This window comes from Pteronotus mesoamericanus, unplaced genomic scaffold (assembly GCF_021234165.1).
Source record: "Pteronotus mesoamericanus isolate MK-2021 breed Mesoamerican mustached bat unplaced genomic scaffold, CSHL_Meso_final scaffold_165, whole genome shotgun sequence".
Classification (NCBI taxonomy): domain Eukaryota; kingdom Metazoa; phylum Chordata; class Mammalia; order Chiroptera; family Mormoopidae; genus Pteronotus; species Pteronotus mesoamericanus.
Genome location: NW_026555307.1, coordinates 5,140,298 through 5,157,970, shown reverse-complemented (window position 1 = coordinate 5,157,970; position 17,673 = coordinate 5,140,298). Strand labels below are relative to the sequence as shown.

General features: G+C 56.3%; 1 protein-coding gene across 4 annotated transcripts; it reads right to left on the bottom strand.

The window, feature by feature from the left end:
• Positions 1-1,328: 1,328 nt before the first annotated feature.
• Positions 1,329-17,176, bottom strand: KCTD15 (potassium channel tetramerization domain containing 15). Of its 4 annotated transcripts, none has more exons than XM_054588987.1 (7): positions 17,042-17,176; positions 15,376-15,474; positions 13,881-13,973; positions 13,071-13,246; positions 8,161-8,305; positions 5,477-5,782; positions 1,329-4,323 (listed from the first exon to the last, which is right to left on the bottom strand). In XM_054588987.1, exons 3-7 carry the CDS (start codon positions 13,944-13,946, stop codon positions 4,165-4,167), a joined length of 852 nt encoding a protein of 283 aa, XP_054444962.1. In that variant the 5' UTR covers positions 13,947-13,973; positions 15,376-15,474; positions 17,042-17,176; the 3' UTR covers positions 1,329-4,164. The 4 variants fall into 4 exon arrangements, with proteins under 4 accessions (XP_054444962.1, XP_054444963.1, XP_054444964.1 ...); XM_054588988.1 differs by having other exon boundaries at positions 15,376-15,471; XM_054588989.1 differs by lacking the exon at positions 13,881-13,973.
• Positions 17,177-17,673: the final 497 nt, after the last annotated feature.

Genomic DNA, 17,673 nt, shown 5'->3' with positions numbered 1-17,673 from the left:
TAAACAGCAACCAGCAGGCACATACGTATCTACAGCAGGGGCCACTGACCCCAAGGAAGCCCCCACAGCCTGTGGCTCTAAGGTTTGGGGAGCTCACTGTGGGTTAGGCAGGTGCCGTGTCTGCTCACCTCTGAGTCTCGGGAAACGAGAGCTGCCATCTAGTGTCCTAGTCAAGGTCAGCCGGGGGCGTGTGGTAGGGGCTGCCCAAAGGCCGTGTGTGCTCTCCCTTCCTCCGGAAGCTCACGGAGAAACGCCCCTGGACTTACCGAGATGGGAGGGCAGGGACTGAACAGGGGCCATGACTCTAGGGAGAGGCCCTGGTCAGCCCTTTTTCCTGACCCTGAACCCTCGCTGGGGTTATGTTCCACTGAGGTCACTTTAGAAAACTTGAAGGCTTCTAAGAGCACATCCCTCTCATCTTGCTCCTGGCAGGAAGCTGTCCTTAGCTGCCGCCCATACCTTTTTCTTTCTCTGGGTCCACAAGGGGCCATCTTACCGGTCCCCATCTCCATCAAACTGTGACATCACAAGCCCTACAACACCCACATCAGCCTAGGTGCCAGGCGCAAGGTCAGCAGCTGCCTTCTCTGGCCAACACTTGTCCCTCCAGCTCTGCCTAGAGGTCCCCATTGGTTTGAACCAAGCACCCTGCTTATTTTTTTGTTTTTCCTTGTCATCTACTTTGGAGAAACTCCAGTCTTGTGTGTCCTAGAGTGCCCTCCAGGGCCACTGCAGCTGTTTTCCTGTCTCCAGAGAATCGGGAAAGAGAACAGGGCCTGGTGGGAGGGGGCCATCTTGGCAGGTCTGCCTTGATGGGGAGGAGGCAGCCCCCAACCCGGCTCCTTAGGCTCCGCTGGGGCAGGCCAAATGAGTCTTTCCTTGGTCAGGGGCTCCATGGTAACCACATCCACGTTTCTTTCATCCATGTGTCTTTGCCTCTTTTTCAAATGTACTAGTGGTTTGGTTCATACAAAAACACAGTGTTTAGTGCAAAAGGCCCAACACACCCTGAATGCAGGAATCCAGGTTGGGGGTTCAGGAGAGATGAAGGTAGTCTAGAAGTCCGCGCCTGCACTGCCCCAGCTCCCAGCACGGTGCACGCTAGGCCCCTGGGGACCATGCGGCTGCTTGGAGCTGAGCCCTTCACTGCAGCTCCTCAGATAGGGAGGGCTCAGCACTGGGGGCCTGAGCCACTCAAGGCTCTCTTCAGCTGCCAGGCCAAGCCAAGCCCCGAGTATGAGGAGCGGTGGCTCCGACGTCATCCACGCCACAGTACCTCCTCGTGGCTGTTTCCGTGAATCAGGAACAAAGCGCTAGACCTGCATGTATAATTTATAAAATACCCTTTATTTATTCTAAGGAACACAGTCAAGTGGTAGGTTTTAAAAAACACTTTTTAAAAGATATTAGCAGTGCTGTGACCTGGCTTTGAGCCCCATGTAAGCTGGAGAGTGGCAGATGCCACCTGCTGCGGTCCTGCCGAGGCCTCCCCTGCACTGGCGGAGTTTCAGTGGGAACTGGAGGCGTTGGAACAGCTCTCTGTCCGGTTGCTTATAATCAAAAAATAATTATTTGGAGGTTTACAAAGAGCAGAATTTAACATTTATACTGCTGGCATTTGATCTAAAGATTACTTACAATATATTCATTCCAGGAAGTATTACATATGAAGTATAAATGTTTTAAAGGAATTAATCCTTGGTACTTATTGTTTAGGGTATTATGCATATTAGAATTTTAGCATTGCTATGGGAGCAAAGAATTTCTCTGCAAATTCAGAAATTCCCGCTTATGTAAAATCGTACTTCCTGATTTTACTTAGTAAAGAATAAAGAGTAACATTCAGAAAGGTACTTTTTTTTTTTTAAGCACTATGGTTTACTCAAAAATCTACTCTGCTTTAAACATTAGGACATCTCCACCAATCAGTAATCATGCTGGCTATCAAACCAGAAAAACCCATGAACATAACACTGCAATGAGCTGTTTTCACAAGACTTCCTTTCTAATAAACACACTTTCTCCTCCTCTCAGATGTGAACCTCAGATGCCAAAATGCAGATGTGCCAACTGGAGGCGCGTTGCTAAGCAAAGGAGAAGGCTAGCAAGTTTGTCCAGCAAATTAGATTGTACAGCAGGCTGGCGTCTGCTTTGCAACCCCAGACAGGAAGCGGCTGTGCTCTCCTCCTCCAGGCAGATCGAGGCTGGTGGCCTTTACTCGGCATGTAAAAGGGTCCTCGTGGGTTAGAACATAAGGGCTTTGAGGAAAAATACAAAAAGGCTCATTTAAATTGGAGGCCTCTGTCAATACCTTCCAACTCTTTCTCTTGGAAACAAACGCACTGTGGCCTTGTGCTGTGCTCGGGTAACCTACCCGTCTCATGCCAGGGGCCGCATGTTCCCGGCTGGTCTGAGCTGTGGACTGTCACCTTCTCCTACTGCTCTGTGGGGCTCTAAGAGGATGTCAATCTCAATCAAAAGTCAGAGAAGGGAAATCTCAAACACTTAAGACCGGGCTCATAATCCCCGGGACACCTTCTGCCTGCCTCCCCATTGGATCCTGTTAGGGGCTGTGAATGAGTATTCAGTCTGTCCTGCCCATGGGGGACAGGGCACCACGATGAGGAAACACCCAAATGCAGTAATAAGTAACAGCCAGCTTGGGACCTCGCCCCTCCCCCAGTGAGCACTGCCAGTTCACCCTTTATCTGAAGGAAGAGGGAGGACTCCCACCCCCAGCGCAAAGGGCACAACATCCAACGCGGGAATCCAAAGCTGCTTCTGCACAGGACAGAGCCTCAGTCTTTTGCTTTATAGCAGTTTATGGCATGAACTAGGAACATCATGTGTTTACACAAACACAACAATTGTACACCAGCATCTTTACGATATTAAAGGAGTCATATACAAGTCTACAGGCATTGTATGCAGGGTGGTGCCGGCTGTATGCCGCATCCACCGAGCAGCTGTCTGCGGTTTCTCCACCTGGGAAGAGCCAGCTCAGTCAAGGGTGACAAAGCTGGGGTGTCCATCTTTGGGCCTGTCGTCTAAGAGGCAGCAGGTCTATGAGGACCCCTCAGGGCCAGTCCTTGTTGGAACCCGGGGCAAGAGTCCCAGGTATGTCTATGTCCAGGTCTTATCGGCAGGCTAGTATTACAAATTTCATTAAAATTCAGTGTGCATATTAGTGTGGAAAAATCAGAGCTGGGGACAGCTTCCTGAGGTGTGGACCCAGAGGATGCTGCTGACAGGTGGGTCCCTTCACCGTGGGACCCATTCCTGAGGTAAGGATGCCATGTGGCCCTGTAGCTGGTCCGGATGGGGAGAGACTCCTTCAGAAGCCCAGGTGTGAGGACACACAAACCGGACTGGGAGTCCCTGGACACCTGTAGGTCACGTGTCCCACCCAGTGTGGCCCGCGCCCCAGGTAGCAGCAAAGGTGAGGGTGTTAGGTGGTTCCACAGCCATCTGTCCCGCACACCCAAACCACCCTCCTGCCAGCAGCCCAGCTCCCTGGGGGCCTTGCTTCAGTTCCTACAGCACTGTCCTCCCCTTCATGTCCCTAGAGTGGGAACCAGAGCTCTTCAAGCCCCTCTCCATGGGCACCTGGGCTGGAGGGCCCAGCAGCTCTTCCACCATGAGGGTGGGCGCACTGCATGTCTGACTAAGAACGGAGCACCAGATGAAGAAGTGTTGTCCTTGTTGGCCTCTCTGGCTTGTGCAGTTAGTTACTTCTGTTTTAAATAGTGTAGAAAAATAAGCCATCTCTGATGCAGGGACACCCACTGGAGTCCCGCGCGTGGAGAAGGATGAAGAGCTCCTCTGCAGTGGGCGGGGGCCTGTGCCGACTCCACCGTGGCTGGCCCCAGGGCCTTGGAGGCGCTGCACCCGGCTGGGGGCCCGGGGGCCCCAGGGCACTGGTGGCGGAGCTCCCACCGACGCATCTTTGGGTCACATCAACAATCCTCCGGGAAGCGTGCCGGCAGCACCCCACGTTCTGTTGCATGACACCTGGGGCTCCCCGGCTGGCCTCAGACCCTGCAGCCCCACCCTCAGTCTCACGATGACTGCTAAGCAGGCACAGGCAGAACTCCCCAGCACTGTTTCCAGGTCCTTGGGCTGTCTCCAGGGCCAAGGGGCCTCAGGTGGGTACCGAGGCCAGGCCTAGTCCAGGGGCTCCTGCTTTATCCGGACAGCGGTGGGGGTTGGCTGCAGTCGCCGCTCCTCCCGACAAAGCACATACTCGCTGAACTGGGAGGAGTCCACACCACCCCCGCAGGACGCAGCCACGCTGAAACCCCTCTGGAACAGCCTCTCCAGGACCTGCCAGGGAAGAAACAGGGGTCAGCAATGCCAGCTGCAAGTCTGCCAGGCTTGGCTTGGCAGGCAGGTGAGCCCTAGCCTGGGCAAGCTAGCTTCTCCTGTTCACATCTCAAGTCTCAGACAGAGGTCCCTACAGAACCCCCAGCTGGCAAACGCAGGCAGGACAGAGGCGGCCAGGCCCTGGGGCCGCGCATGTGACCATATCCAAGCGGGCTCCCTATGCCGCTGCCCTTGGAGGTGCACAGCCTTGACTCTGGGAGGGAGAAAGAGCCCTTGTCTCTTTTCCAGAGTGTAACCGGCCCATCTCTCCAGACGTCGTCACAGGGCCCTCTCCTCACTGAGACCTGTCCCAATAATAGAGAGACCCTGCCCCTGGCCTCTGGGCAGCCACCTGCTTCCCTGAGCTTTGAGTCCCAGATGGTTTGAGGCCTGAGGGCCCCGTCAGCTCAAGGGAGCTGGGGGTGGAGAGGAGGAGGCTCCTCTGCAGGCCTCTGTGTCTACATGGGTTTCTGCCTCTGTGAGGGTTTGGTCTAGTCACTGTGTCTGATACCTGTGTTCTGCAACAGCCTGTGGGTTGTGTGCATGGTGGCAGATGGACTTTCCCCACAAAGTCTACTCTACCCTAAACCTGAAAGAGAGGTGTGTTTTCAGGTCTGGAAGAGCTGGTGGAAAACAGGCCCCACTGCATCTTGGGCTTCCCAACTTTTAGACCCATCCAGGGAAATCCAGTCCAGAACTGCTCTGGGCAGCTGCTTGGGCACCTGTGGCCCAGGCCAGCAGGGCGAGGAAGGGGCTGCAGGCCACGCTCAGCCTCTGACCTACCACTCCTGTTCCCTGAATTTAATTTGAATCCAAACTCAGACTCTGGGTGTCAAAGGAAGCACACTTTGTTGAAAGTACTCTGGACAATTTTTACAGAACATCCTTTTGGAAAAAACAAAGAGTTCAGATCAATTTTTTTAAGTCCACCCCCTAGGCGTCATCATTTAATTATGAGCAGGACATAAATTATGCATCCACACATTGTTGCCTTTTCTGAGACGGCACGAAGGGCTTCACCATTTCAGGGACTGTGCCTGCCCCCATCTCTCTCTGCCACCGGAGGGCTTTGGGGAGGCAGGGGTGAGGCGGGTGGGGCAGACGCAGCCCTCACCTGCACCGAGTTGAGCCGGCAGTAGCCATTGAGCGGGAAGCGGATGACATGTGTAGGGTCCTGGTTCCAGCCAGCGTTGACAGAGTTGCACATGACATCCCCGGTCTCTGGGAAGACCTCCTCGATGAGGGCCTTCTCGCCACTGAGTGCGATCCGCTCCCCCAGGTCCGGCGTGACCCGCACCACCAGGCAGTCACAGGCCCTGCTGCGGCGCCGCTGCTCCTGCTCCTGCTGCCAGCGCTCCAGCTCACGAACCATGGGCTGCAGCTGGTAGTAGCGTGCCTCCTCGTATAATAGGCTGAAGTCCTGCAGGAATGTGCAGACAAGGAGGGGAGAGGTGGGGGGGGGGCTGCCCTTTCCAACTCCAGGGAGGCTTCCTCTCACCATTCTCTGGAACTGTGACTCCCCCGCAAGGCACTCCCCCGGGTGGTCGTGCCCATTGTACAGGTGGAGAAAATGCGGCTCAAGTGAATGTGTGCAAACACAAGAAGTCCTAGCCTTGACTCAAGGGCAGCAAGCTGCTGTGCATCTGTGCCAGATCCCCTGAGCTCTTCCATCGGGCCCCAAGCACTCAAGGAGGCTTCGTCCCTGAAGTACAGAGAAGCCTCTGGAAAGACCAGGAGGCTAGGAACCTGAGGCACTCTCTATGCCTAGGGATCTGCTGCCTTCTCCAATCCCAGGGAGAAGCTCACCTACCCAAAAAAAGCACACAGCCCAGCAGGAAGACAGAACAGACCTGCCTATGCTGGATTTCCGGCATCTTCATCTGCCAGCTTTGAAGCCTCTGATCATCAGTAACTGAGCTTCTCTGAGCCTGTTTTCTCTTCTATAAAATGGATGTAGACACCCAGCTCAGAGAAAGGAGTGAAGATTTTAAAGGACAACAAGATCTGCCCAGTGCCCGGCTGGCCCCAGCCCTGGCAGGCTGTGTGAGGACAGATCTGGGGTGGGGAGCCACCTCTCACCAGGCAGGCAGCCCCCACCCCGGGAGGGACGGGCTCACACCAACTGTCCCTCAGCATGCGCTCACTCACACCTGCCCCAGCCCTGTGTAGCCAAGTGCTCCTGACTCACGCCACTCCGTGGGGCCAGGCTCAAGGTCAGCTGGTGAACCTGAGAACCCCTGGGGGAGAGGCAAGGAAGCTCAACCCCAAGCAGGGCCTAGTCCACCCCGCCCGCCCCCCGCCGCCGGCTGGCCCCAGCCTGTGGAACCAGCCTGAGGGAGGCCCCTGGAGGGAGGCCTGTCAGGGGCCGTTCTGTTCCTCCACAGGGGTCCTCGGGGCTCCGTCCTGAGCTTCTGCTCCCATCCGCTCCGTAAATGGTATCTGCACACAGAACAACCCTACATCTTTCCTTGCAGCCCAGAACGACTGCAGGCCATGTCCCACCAGCAATTCCATGGAGGAGTTGGGTACCATACTCCTCGCCAGCCTGCTCCAGCCCTGGGTTTCGATGGATCCACTCAGAAGCCACAGGCCCAGAGGTACCCTCAAGGGCCCCCTGACCCCCAACAACCCACACCCATAGCCTTTTGTGTCCGTTTTGTAAATATAACTCTAAGCTGCCACTTTGCTCCCTCTTCACTTCCTGCCTCCCCCCTGCTCCAAAGCCTTCAAAAAGCCTCTCCTGGCCAACTGATCTCCACTCCTCCACCCCCCCCCACCCCCTGCCCCCCCACCCCCACGGCCTTCTCCACACAACAGCCAGGGCAATGCACTTGCAAATCTGAGCGCCCTCCCTCAGTCACCCCTACTCTCAACCATTCCACTGTATTCGAGGTAAAATATCAAAATAAGAGCCAGCCACCACGCTCCTGACATCAGCCAGCAGCCTCCCTCCCTGCCCCCCTAGTCCACACAGCCGCAGGAGAGCACCTCCCTCCGGGTCAGGAAGGCACTGACCCTGGCCGCCCTGCCTCCTCACCAAGGCCCTTACACCTGTCTGCCCCCATCCCCCTTCACCCCCAGGGAAACGTCCTCCCTGCCCCCTTCTCCAAAGTGTTTGCCCCTGTGGAATTCAAGTCCTTTTTGTTCAACATCCGCCCTCCCACCAGACTCTAAGTGCTACAGGGACAGGACCAACGTCTGCCTTGTTTCACTGTATTTTTGGCCTGAGTTCAGTTGTTGGGACCCAATAACTAGCTGGAACAGAGGGCAAAACAGCCCCAGAGCCACCGGACCTCTGGGTGCCAGAAGGAAGGAAGCACAGACACTTGCTGCTGTGAGCCACCAGTAGCCCAGGACAGAGTTCCCATCCTCCAGGATCGCCGGGGCCACAAACGGACCCAGCACCGAGACAGGACTCCCGAAGCTGGACAGCTTTGCCCCGAGGCCTGTGCTCAGCTTTTGTCTAATGACTATTTGGGCTTCCCCTCCCCAAATGGCTGACACGGAACAGATGGAGGACCCTCTAACTCCTCTAACTCCAGCACGTAACAGTCCTTCAACATGACAAACATGGAACCAGGGAAGTGTGGCTGCCACTGCTTAATTGTGGTTACTCCCTGATAAATAAGCTAAAAGTGTGAGAAAAAATTAGTTTAGAAAAACTAATTTAGCCCTTGGTCTCACTGCTTAACTTTTTATGGTTGCCATGACAACTATGGGCCCACTTACTAAGGCGCCGCATCCCCTGCGCAACACCACTGCAGAGGCAGTGCAGGGCGGCCACGGGCTAGGCCTTACCTTGAAGTCATCTGGGAGCAGCAGTTTCGATGTTCGCAGGAAGCTCAAGACATAGCGGAAAATCTCTCCGTCCCGGTCAATGAAATAGTGTTGCTTCAAACTGTCCAGGACGATGGGCTCGGTGCCATTGAAGAGGCGGCTTATTCTGAGAGAGACAGAGGGTGGGATGTCTGATGGAAAGGTCAGTCCACCTACCCCGGCCCCACTCCTTAGGGCCCGCCCTGCTGGAGTGACGAAGGGCCTTACGTTGGTGACCCAAACTGATGGATGTCCGCAGACGCCAGAGGCAGCCAGGCCGCAGTCAACCAGGACACTGGCAGGGCAAGCAGCACATGGCACACACCCTGCCCACACTCCCAAGCCGCAGCCAGAGAGAGACACACCCAGCTACACACACCCACCTGCTGACACACATTACCGGCCTGGAAAACTAGAGCAAGGCACAGACACAGCCTCCTGGCCCCCCACACAAACCCCTGCCAGACAGACCCAGTCAGAAAACTCCCAACCATGAGACACTCCAGGCCACAGCCACACACCCAGTGAACACAGGGAAACTAGCCAAGACAGTCTTGAGTCCCACACATCCACTTCACTAACCCACAGGGACGGGCATCAGACAAGACACACCTGAGCAACGGGCACAGGGTCACATGGTCCCCTCCCTCGCAACACACAAATCACAGGCAGACCCAGATACATCCAGGCAAAGGACACACCAGCCACCACAAGCCAACCAGGGACATAGCTGTGTACATGTGACAAACTCACAGATAAGCCACCGACAGCTGCTCACTCGGGGAGCCCTAAGGGAGATCCAAGGCAGGCAGGACCTTCTGCATGTGTACATGCCTGCCACAGTGCACACACCACAGGATACGCAAGTATACACACACCCCTGTGTAAGCGCACCCGGTGTGTATGTACACAGAAACAGGGCAGGCACACACATCAGTGTAAGAAGATATGACACCTGGGAGGGGCCTGGGATGGGAGGAAGGACCCGGCACCCCGTCCTCGGAAGGGCAGTGGTTCTGACGAAACTCACGAGGTCTGGGGGAGCACTGAGGTCTGTCCTCATCCACTCCAGGGAGGAGAAGGCAGGCCTCAGAGCCAGGGCCTTGGCCTCCCCAATGACCAGGGCGGCGGGCTCTGGCTTAGCTAATTTTCCATGTAGACCCCAGGCCTAACTGTGGACAATTAGGAGCCACAGAGAGGGGTAGTGACAGCCAAGAGCTTGGCTCAGAAATAGGAGGGAGGTTGGCAACGTCTTCGCAGTGACAGCACCTCTAGGCATCCTTTAGCAGGCAGAGCCACACACTTGTCCACAGCTGGACGCTCCCAAGGCTGCCCCTTGTCTGCACAGCTGGCAACAGGGTGGCCCTGACCTGAGACCCAGGCCCTCCAGCCCAGCCCGCGCAAGCTGGTCCCATGGCCCCCTTGCTCTCTGGCTGGCATGGATCTTCCAGGGCCGTGCCCCTCTCCCCCAGCAGCCCAGCCCTCTGTCCATTCCAGGTCACCAGGCCGGAGGCCCTGCCCTTCCCTGCTATTGCGTGGCAGGGCACATGAGAAGTTCAGTGGTTAGAGGCCCAAAGCCTTTTATCAGGGCTTCCCGTCTACACAGTCTTCCACTCTGGTGTCCTGGCTCACTCAGGCACTGGCCATGAGGGTCTGCCCAGGTGTGGGGTAGCTGTGCAGCCACTCAGTGACCTGTTATGAGTCTGGGGACATGGGACAGCCCCAGCAAGGCTGACTCATGGATGGGCATACGCAGGTCAGAGCCTGTGGAACCAGTACTGCGGCCACTCAGGTATAACTCATCTCAGGGCTCCAAGGCCATTGTTCCCTATCAACCCCCCCCCCCACCAGGCCTGGTGACAATACTACTGGGGGACACAGCCCTACTGGAAAGTCTTGTGGGCCCCATGGCCTGTTCCAACTGTCAAAGCCCCCAAGAGCTGGCCTCAGCAGACTGAGGGCCACCCAGCATCCCTGGAGACAGACGGGATGGAGCAAGAGTGCCATGGGCAGTCACCATCTGACAGCTGGGGGTCCCCACATGGCATCAGCAGACAGAGGTAAAAGCCACATCCACAGGGAGCCAGCCAGTCCTAAGCCAAAACTTCCCCGTGGATCCTTCTCCACCCTTCCCGGCTTAATAGCCAGCAGTGTTCCAACTGCATTGCTCGTTGCTCTGATGCCAGGGCTGGGAATCTATAGGACTCCTGACCCACCCCATTCTGTGGCTGGCGGGGTTCTTGGTTGTTTATTGGTCTAAGACTAGAAGGTGCTCAATCTGCGTTATTTCAGGACTGGCTGGTTCTAGATCTTTCCCTGATTCAGTGTCTCTTCACAGGACCAAGGCTTCTCATGCCCTTGGGGGTCTGAGGCTACCAAGAATGTGAGCAGGTTGAGGGAAGATTAGGTCAGTGGCTGCAAAGGAGCGCCAGACGCGCAGAGTCTTAAAAGTCAGCTTCTGCCCTGGGCCACCCTCTGAGGGAGGCCTCAGGGTTTGGGTGCCAAATTTAGAAGTCCTCCAAGGTATAGGCTGGCCAGTTCTGACTGCAGCTGACAAGGGTCTTTCTCTTTTTTAAGCACTGGTTCCAGTTTCATCAGTGTTTCAGTGGGAGGTTTTATTAGTTCTGAAGCTCCTTCCCACAGCCACAGGGATGCAAGAGTGAAGCTACGGTGGCAGCAACTATACAACGCCAGACCCGGGGAGCCCACTCCCAGCCCCGGGCAGCTGTGTTCTGCTGTCTCCGGGCAATGACTGGCAGCTGTACCTGGGCCAACCAGTGGTGGCAACTGTTCTTGGTGTTGGAGCCACCCCTGCCAGCCAAGAACCAGGAGCCCAGGCATAGTTCTGTGGGCACAGGGACCTCAGGGTCTGGGGGAACGAGCCCCTGGTCTCTCAGCAGTGTCCAGGATGGGACTTCAGCGCTTCTACACAGAAACCCCCCAGGGGACCTTAGCACTTTTAATTCTCTATTTCCAGGTGACTCACAAAGTGAAACCGGGTAGAGGACTGCTTTTGGTTTCCAGAATTGGTGAAACCTGGTTGTTTAATTTTCATGATTCACTCAAGGAGGGACGAGAAAGATCAGAGGGGACTTTGCCAGCACAGCTGCCCAAACCACTTTTTGGGCCTGGCTTGACCCACTGTCCCCTGGCTGTCCTACAGGTCATACTACCTCCTGGCCTCTAGGACAAAGCTTCAGGCCAAAGCAGCAGGTCCCCTGTGAGCCAGAAGCCATCCATGCAGAACAGCACATTCTTCTTAAGCCCTGGCTTCAGGAAAGAATGCAAACTGCCATCCCCTCTGGGCACATCCTGAAGCCAAGGGGTCACAGGGGCCTCGGCTCCCCGCCGGAAGGCCGACCCCACCACAGAGCAGGACCACGGGCCAGGACAAGCTGCACTGTGGATCTCGGGGAGGACCACCCCTACCCTCACGGCTCCCACGCAGCAGCCTAGACACAGGAACAAGCAGGCCATTCCCTGTCGGCCTGGGCTGTGAATATTCCAGAAGGGCAAGTGTCTGATTTCAGGAAACTCTCTTCAGAGAGGCTGTGGGCAAGAGTTTTATAAATTTCACTCACAAATATTGTCAGTCGATTAAGGAGTGATCAATCTCAAACAACTTGGGACTGCACACAGAGAGCAAAGTTGAAATTAAATGAGCCGAATCCAGCTCCTGTCTTAGACAGAGCTCTGCAAGCTAGTGCACAGGCCAATACGCTGCTGCCTCCCCTCCACCCGCAAGGTCCCAAGTTCAAAAGTGTCCCAGGCCTACCCTCTGCTGGGCCAAGAAAATGAAGCCTCAGTTGCCATCTGCCCCCAAGAATGCCCAGATTCTGAACTAGACACGGCATCCACCTCAAAGTTCCCTCCTTGAGTGAGCACCACAGATCCATGGAGTGCTCCACCCCGGCCCGTTATACAGCCACCTCCGCACACGAGGAGTCCTTTGTACTGCGCACAGCCACATGGACAACAAGGCAGCCTGACAAGAAAGCGTCCCAGAGCTGATCGCCCGGTTTTGGGGGGGAATTAATGAACTCCTCTTGCTATTTTAAATGTATAAACACAGGGGTGATGCCCGCAGCATTGGCCTTCCTGCTGCTCAGCCCTCAGCAGTGGCTGCCTCACTGTGCCAGGGGCAAGAAGTTGCAGGTTCAGCAAGCAGCACACCGCATCACATCTGGGACAGGCTCGGGAGACCTACCCGAGCCCAGGTCAGCCCTGCTGCTACGCCAATGGGAAACCAGGTCTGCCCCTGGGAGGGAGACGCCTAAGAGGCAAGAGCAGGAGTCAAGAGTGCCCAGCATCTCCCACAGATAGGCCCACAAGGCAGAAGGGCCAGGTAGCTCTGCAGAGTGTGAGGTGCCAGGTTGGGAGGGTCCTGGTCAGGGACACTGTGTGCTGATGAGGTATGAGGCTTATGCTTCTCCAGAGCAGTCACTGTTTTCCCCACCCCCGACTCCAGGGAGCCTGCTGCTAGCACTCAAGGTCCAGCAGTAGCCACCCCAACAGACAAAGACGGTAAATTATAGCTTCCCCTCCTCCCTCTCCTTATGTAATTTCCCAAGGGAATCGGAACACAAGCCCAAGAGGTACACGGCATTGCTCACAAATGATCCCCTGAAAAGGCCAGGCCCGAGTCCCACTCAAGAGGTACCTGAAGGGAGGTCAGGTTCCTCAGCCAGCTGCTGGCCAGCTTCAGGTGGGACTGGCTCTGGATAAGCGGCTTCTGCCGGTGGGTCAGAAGCTCCACCTAGCACTACCACTGCAGCCAGGATCACAGGTCCCTGCGTGCTCCCCAGCAAAGGAGACAGGCCCCACTGGTAGCAGGCTGCAGACGCTGTCAGTTACCACCTGACGTCTACTACTACAAGGGGCTCGGCTCTTACCTGGAGTCAGGGTACTTGGTGAGCGTGGCCAAGCTGCTGGTATACATGTGGCCGCCCACATCAATGTGCACAGGTGCATTGGACTTGGTGAGCTGGGCTGGCAGTGGGATCCCCTGGGCAGCCAGGGGAGACACAGGTGACCGGGTGAGAGACAACCGGGACATGCTTCCTCCCTCCTAGAGATGGAAACAAGGCAGAAACAAGGGTTTCTTCACAACAGAGCTGTATACTTCCTTTATTGCCAATGTGATCACAGATCTAATCAGATCACTTGTGCCTGTGCCTGATCACATATTCAGCTGACAAATTATGGCCACCACTGTAATTAAGTGTATTTGCATCATTCTCTTCAAAGTACCAGAGGGAAAAAGAAAGATGCTTATTAGCAATAAGAAATCAAGAAAAAAAATTTTCAAGGTGTCAGCCTCCAGGGGCATAAAACAAACTGCAAAATTCTAATTAAAGGTCGCAGGCTTATGTGTTAGATGTGAAATATCCCCTGACAAACGAATCACCAATTTGTGAATTGGGATTCAGGGGTTTTTGCAAGTTTGTCTCGGTAACGAGACACCTCTAAATTAGTGACTTCTTCAGCACCTAAGGCATTGAGTTTTATACATGTAGTAAATTTCACATCAAATTAAGAGCATTTTTGTTTCAAAAAATACATAATCGTACAGCAAGTCAACAGCCATCTTTCGAATGCCGCAGCTGCGAAGAGGTGCAGCCAGGGCAGTCGGTGAGCAGGCACTGAGAAAGAGGGCAAAGAGGCGGCCACCGGCACTGACCAGCCCACCCTCAGGCTCTCACCTCAGTGCCGGCGCTGCCTTGGGCGTGAAGCGAGGACCCGCTCGGCCGCTCCTTGCGGTGAGGCATCTAGGCTTCCATCGCTGCCCAGAGTATCTGTGGGAAGCACCGACACACCAGAGGGCTTATTCCTCAGTAGTCATGAGCGCTGTGTCTCCCATGGAGCCAGACACTTAAAATCGTCCTTTCTGCACATGCTCTCTTGGACCCCATGCTTACTACACAGCATCCTCCAGGTTCCACCCACCACTATCCTGTCCCCGTATCCCAAACCATGCGCTCAGGCCACAACAAATTACACACACACACGCATATACGTTTTCTGGGCAGCTCCATGCCTGCTAATTCAGCTAATGACAATACTGAAACATATGCTCACCATAATTGCCCAAAATATTTCAGAACAAATCTGATTTTCCTGGTATTTTGGGTTGAGAGCCATGTTACCAAGCGTGTCTCCTCTTGCATCAACAGAGAACCTTGTGGACCACTGTGCAGGGAGGATCCTCCACCCTCTGTCGGCTGGGGAGCCCAGGACCTCTCCGACCCCCAGGAGGGTCTTGTCTGTGCCTCAGGTACCCCAGCTCCCTTGGGATCACACCCTCCAGGCATCAGAGAGCTGGCCAGAAGTAAACCCACTCAGCTCAGCTAATGAACCCTATCTCCTGCTCCTCCTCACAGTCACTTAGCACCTTCCCTCTGCTCCACAGCCACCTGAAAATAGATTGTTCCTCAGTCTTTAGAAGCCACCCCAGGGCACTGTATAGGCCCTATGCAAGAGCAGGTTTATGCAGCCCTTTCCAATCTCAGGGAGGGTGGGAGAGCATGTCCAGTGAGTATCAACACCCCCCAACCCCTGCCCCATTCCCACAAGCCTAACCTGACTTGTCTCTTACAGGTTTAAACCTTGAGAAGCAATCTCCCTTAAGGGTTGACTTTGTGCCTTGGAATTTAACATCCAATTTTGAAACACAGACCAAGGTCCAATAAGCATCAAACTGTGCAAAATTAAGTAAGATTACTCTCCTAAGATTTGTTCTGTCCTGTGTCCCGGAAAGTTCCTTGACACAAAACTGGGCGGGGCTGGGGGTGCTATTAGAAGACAGAGACGTTTATTTTAAACTCTCACTGGGGGCTGCACAGGGTCTGCTGCTTTGGACATTCCTGAGTTCCAGTTAGCTTTTTAAAAAAGCGGGTCACTTATCTCAGGAAGTTCTGAGAAACCTGAACAGACCTCAAGAATGGGTTGTTCTGGCGTGGGAGGCTCTGCTGGGTGAGGAGTCAGAAGGAAAGCCACACTGAGGATAAACTGCTGGAAAGAATTCTGACGGAAATTCTATCAAAGCAAACTGCACAATGTTTTCCTTATTACCAGGGCACTACTCTATGTGACATTTAACACCAAGTACCCATCACAAAAGCTGCTCAATTCTATTATCATCCAGTCTCTTTTCCACCGCAAGCAGAACCTGGGGTGCATGGCAAACCGGAAACTCACCATTGGAAGCCCCAGGCTTTACGCCTTCACCAGAACCTCCGGTGCTCTCTCCGACCAACGCATCTGTGCTGGACAACGACCCTTTCCCCGAGACCACTGCTGAGGTCATAAAAATGGGTGCAGTAAGAGACACAAGTTCATTCCGCCAACACCAGTATCAAACCCATGACCCAGCCCCAACACCACGGCCCATCCGAGGATCGGCCAAACAGCCTGTTGCAGGGCCAGCGGGTTTCCAAACTGGCTGGGTATTGACCCGCTTCTCAGAGCTGCGGCGGGAGGTCGGGGACCCGCGCCCGCCCGCCACCGCCAAGCCCCGCCCGCCCGAGCAGAGGGAAGCGAGCAGAATGCCACGCTCATTTACACACAAAATGATTTTGTGTCCCATTGTGCTCGCAGTTGTTCAGCTCTCTGGGGGTGATTAAACTGGCTGAGCTGCGGCAGCTTGAGACGATTTCACTAAATCGCTTCTTCGTCAAGTCGCTTCTTTGCTAAGCTGTTATTTTAACCATAAAAGGTAAACAGCAGGCGCTCTCTAGCTCTCTTCAGCTCTGCACCCTGTGTGCCAGCCCGGGGCGAAACTGCCAGGGGCCTGCAGAATTGCCCAGGGGTTAGGCCGGGAGCGAGATCCGTGGGCCACCTGGTGCGCGCCAGCCTCGCCGCGAAGCCAGCCGGCCGGTGTGAACTTCAGGGCGCCTGGAGCCGGCTGGGCCGAGGCCGGCGGCGCCGCGGGCCAGGATGGCCCCGGAACCCGAAGAGCCTGGCATGGTGGGGAGGGGTGTGCGGTGGGGGCGGAGGGCAAAGTTAAATCAAGAGGCAGACAGAGACCACAGATGGGAAGCCTGCCTAATTAAGGACGTAAAAGCGCTTTTGTTCTCAAAGTTTATCGTTGGCGGGATTTAAAAAAAAAATAATGGGAACTAATGCTGTTATTCGATGCAGTTAAATTCCTTCATGCACATTTGAGAAACGGAGTGAAAACTTGCAGCTTATCTTTCTGCAGTCGGGGTGGGGAGCGAGGGAAGACTTAAAGGCGCTTCGGCTACGAAGGAGGGATGTTTGGGACTGTGTGTCCGGTGCGCGCGTCCAGGCAGTGAGTACCGGCGGGCAGCAGGGACCCAGAGGCGGCGATCGCGTATCCGCTCTACTGGCCCCGGACCCCCAAACGTCGGCGCACCTGGGACGACCAGGAGCGCGCCGACCCCTCCCGTCCCGTTTCGCACACTCAGGGTGGGCGTCAGAGGACGCACATCTGTCCCGTTAGAGACTTTTTCTCTCTCTGATTTGAGCGCCAGGCCGGGCCCCGTCGCCACCCGAAGCCCCAACTGCGTGAGCCCAGTTCTGACCCCGGAAACTCGCCGGCCCTGCACTTAGGCTCCACTGCTGGGGCCTGAACCCGCCCCCCCCCCCGCACCGCCCCGCGCAGCTGGAAGCGCCGAGCCCGCCCGCGTGGGGAGGGTCTACCCCAAGCCAGGACCAGCCCACGTGGGCAATTCCCCCTCCCGCACCAGGCCTTTGTGCTGAATGCCCCCGCCACCCAGCACCGGGACAAAGCAGCCGCCCCCGCCCAGGTCCGAACCCCGACCGGGAGACTTTCTCGGTATCGCAGCCACTTTGGGGACAGGGGTGCGCGGCGCTAAGAGGTGGCCGCTCGCGCGGGGCTTACCTCGCAGGAGCGGGGGATCGGGCTCGGGCACAGCCCCCGCCCCCCGCAGCCGCCGGTCTCGGGCGCCTGGCGCAGCCTTGCCGCCTGTGCTCGCTGCGCGGGTCGCTCCGGTCTCGTCCTGGAGTTACTTTCTCTCTCGCCCCCAACCCTCCCCCCCACCCACCCCTCCCGCCCCGGCCCCCGCTTCGCGCGGCCCCTCGCGGCGCGGCGCGCCGGGGCCTCCCTTCCCCGCCCTCCCCTCGCCTCCTCCCCTCCTCGCGGCCGCCGCCGCCTCCTCCTCTTCGCGCCGCTCTCCGGCTGCCCTCCCGCCGCTCCCACCTCCTCTCCTCCCTCCTCTCTCTCCAGCGGCCTTCCCCGATTGCTGGCGAGGAAACCAGCCCCCTGCTCCAGCCGGTGGCCCGCGCCCCGTGGCGGCCGAGCCCGGACGCAAAGGGCAACGATTCGGCTCCAAATTACCCAGCGCGGCGAGCGCGAGCGGGAGCGCGCGGCGACTCCTGGCTCGGGGCTCGGCTGCGCCGCGGGGCAGAGGATTAGAGTCGCAATTAGCTCCGCGCGCCCGCGCCTGCCGCGCTCGGCGACAGAAAGGCACTGTTTTCCCTCCTTTCGTCGGGTGATTCCCACCCGCCTCTCCC

Bases quoted from the DNA above. Each gene is read 5' to 3' on its own strand.
- KCTD15 (XM_054588987.1), bottom strand. From the start codon at position 13,946: ATGCCTCACCGCAAGGAGCGGCCGAGCGGGTCCTCGCTTCACGCCCAA. The intron at 13,247-13,880 runs GTGAGAGCCTGA...TTCCATCTCTAG, and splicing joins AAGGCAGCGCCGGCACTGAG to GAGGGAGGAAGCATGTCCCG. The intron at 4,324-5,476 runs GTGAGGGCTGCG...CTTCCCTGGCAG, and splicing joins GCCGGCTCAACTCGGTGCAG to GTCCTGGAGAGGCTGTTCCA.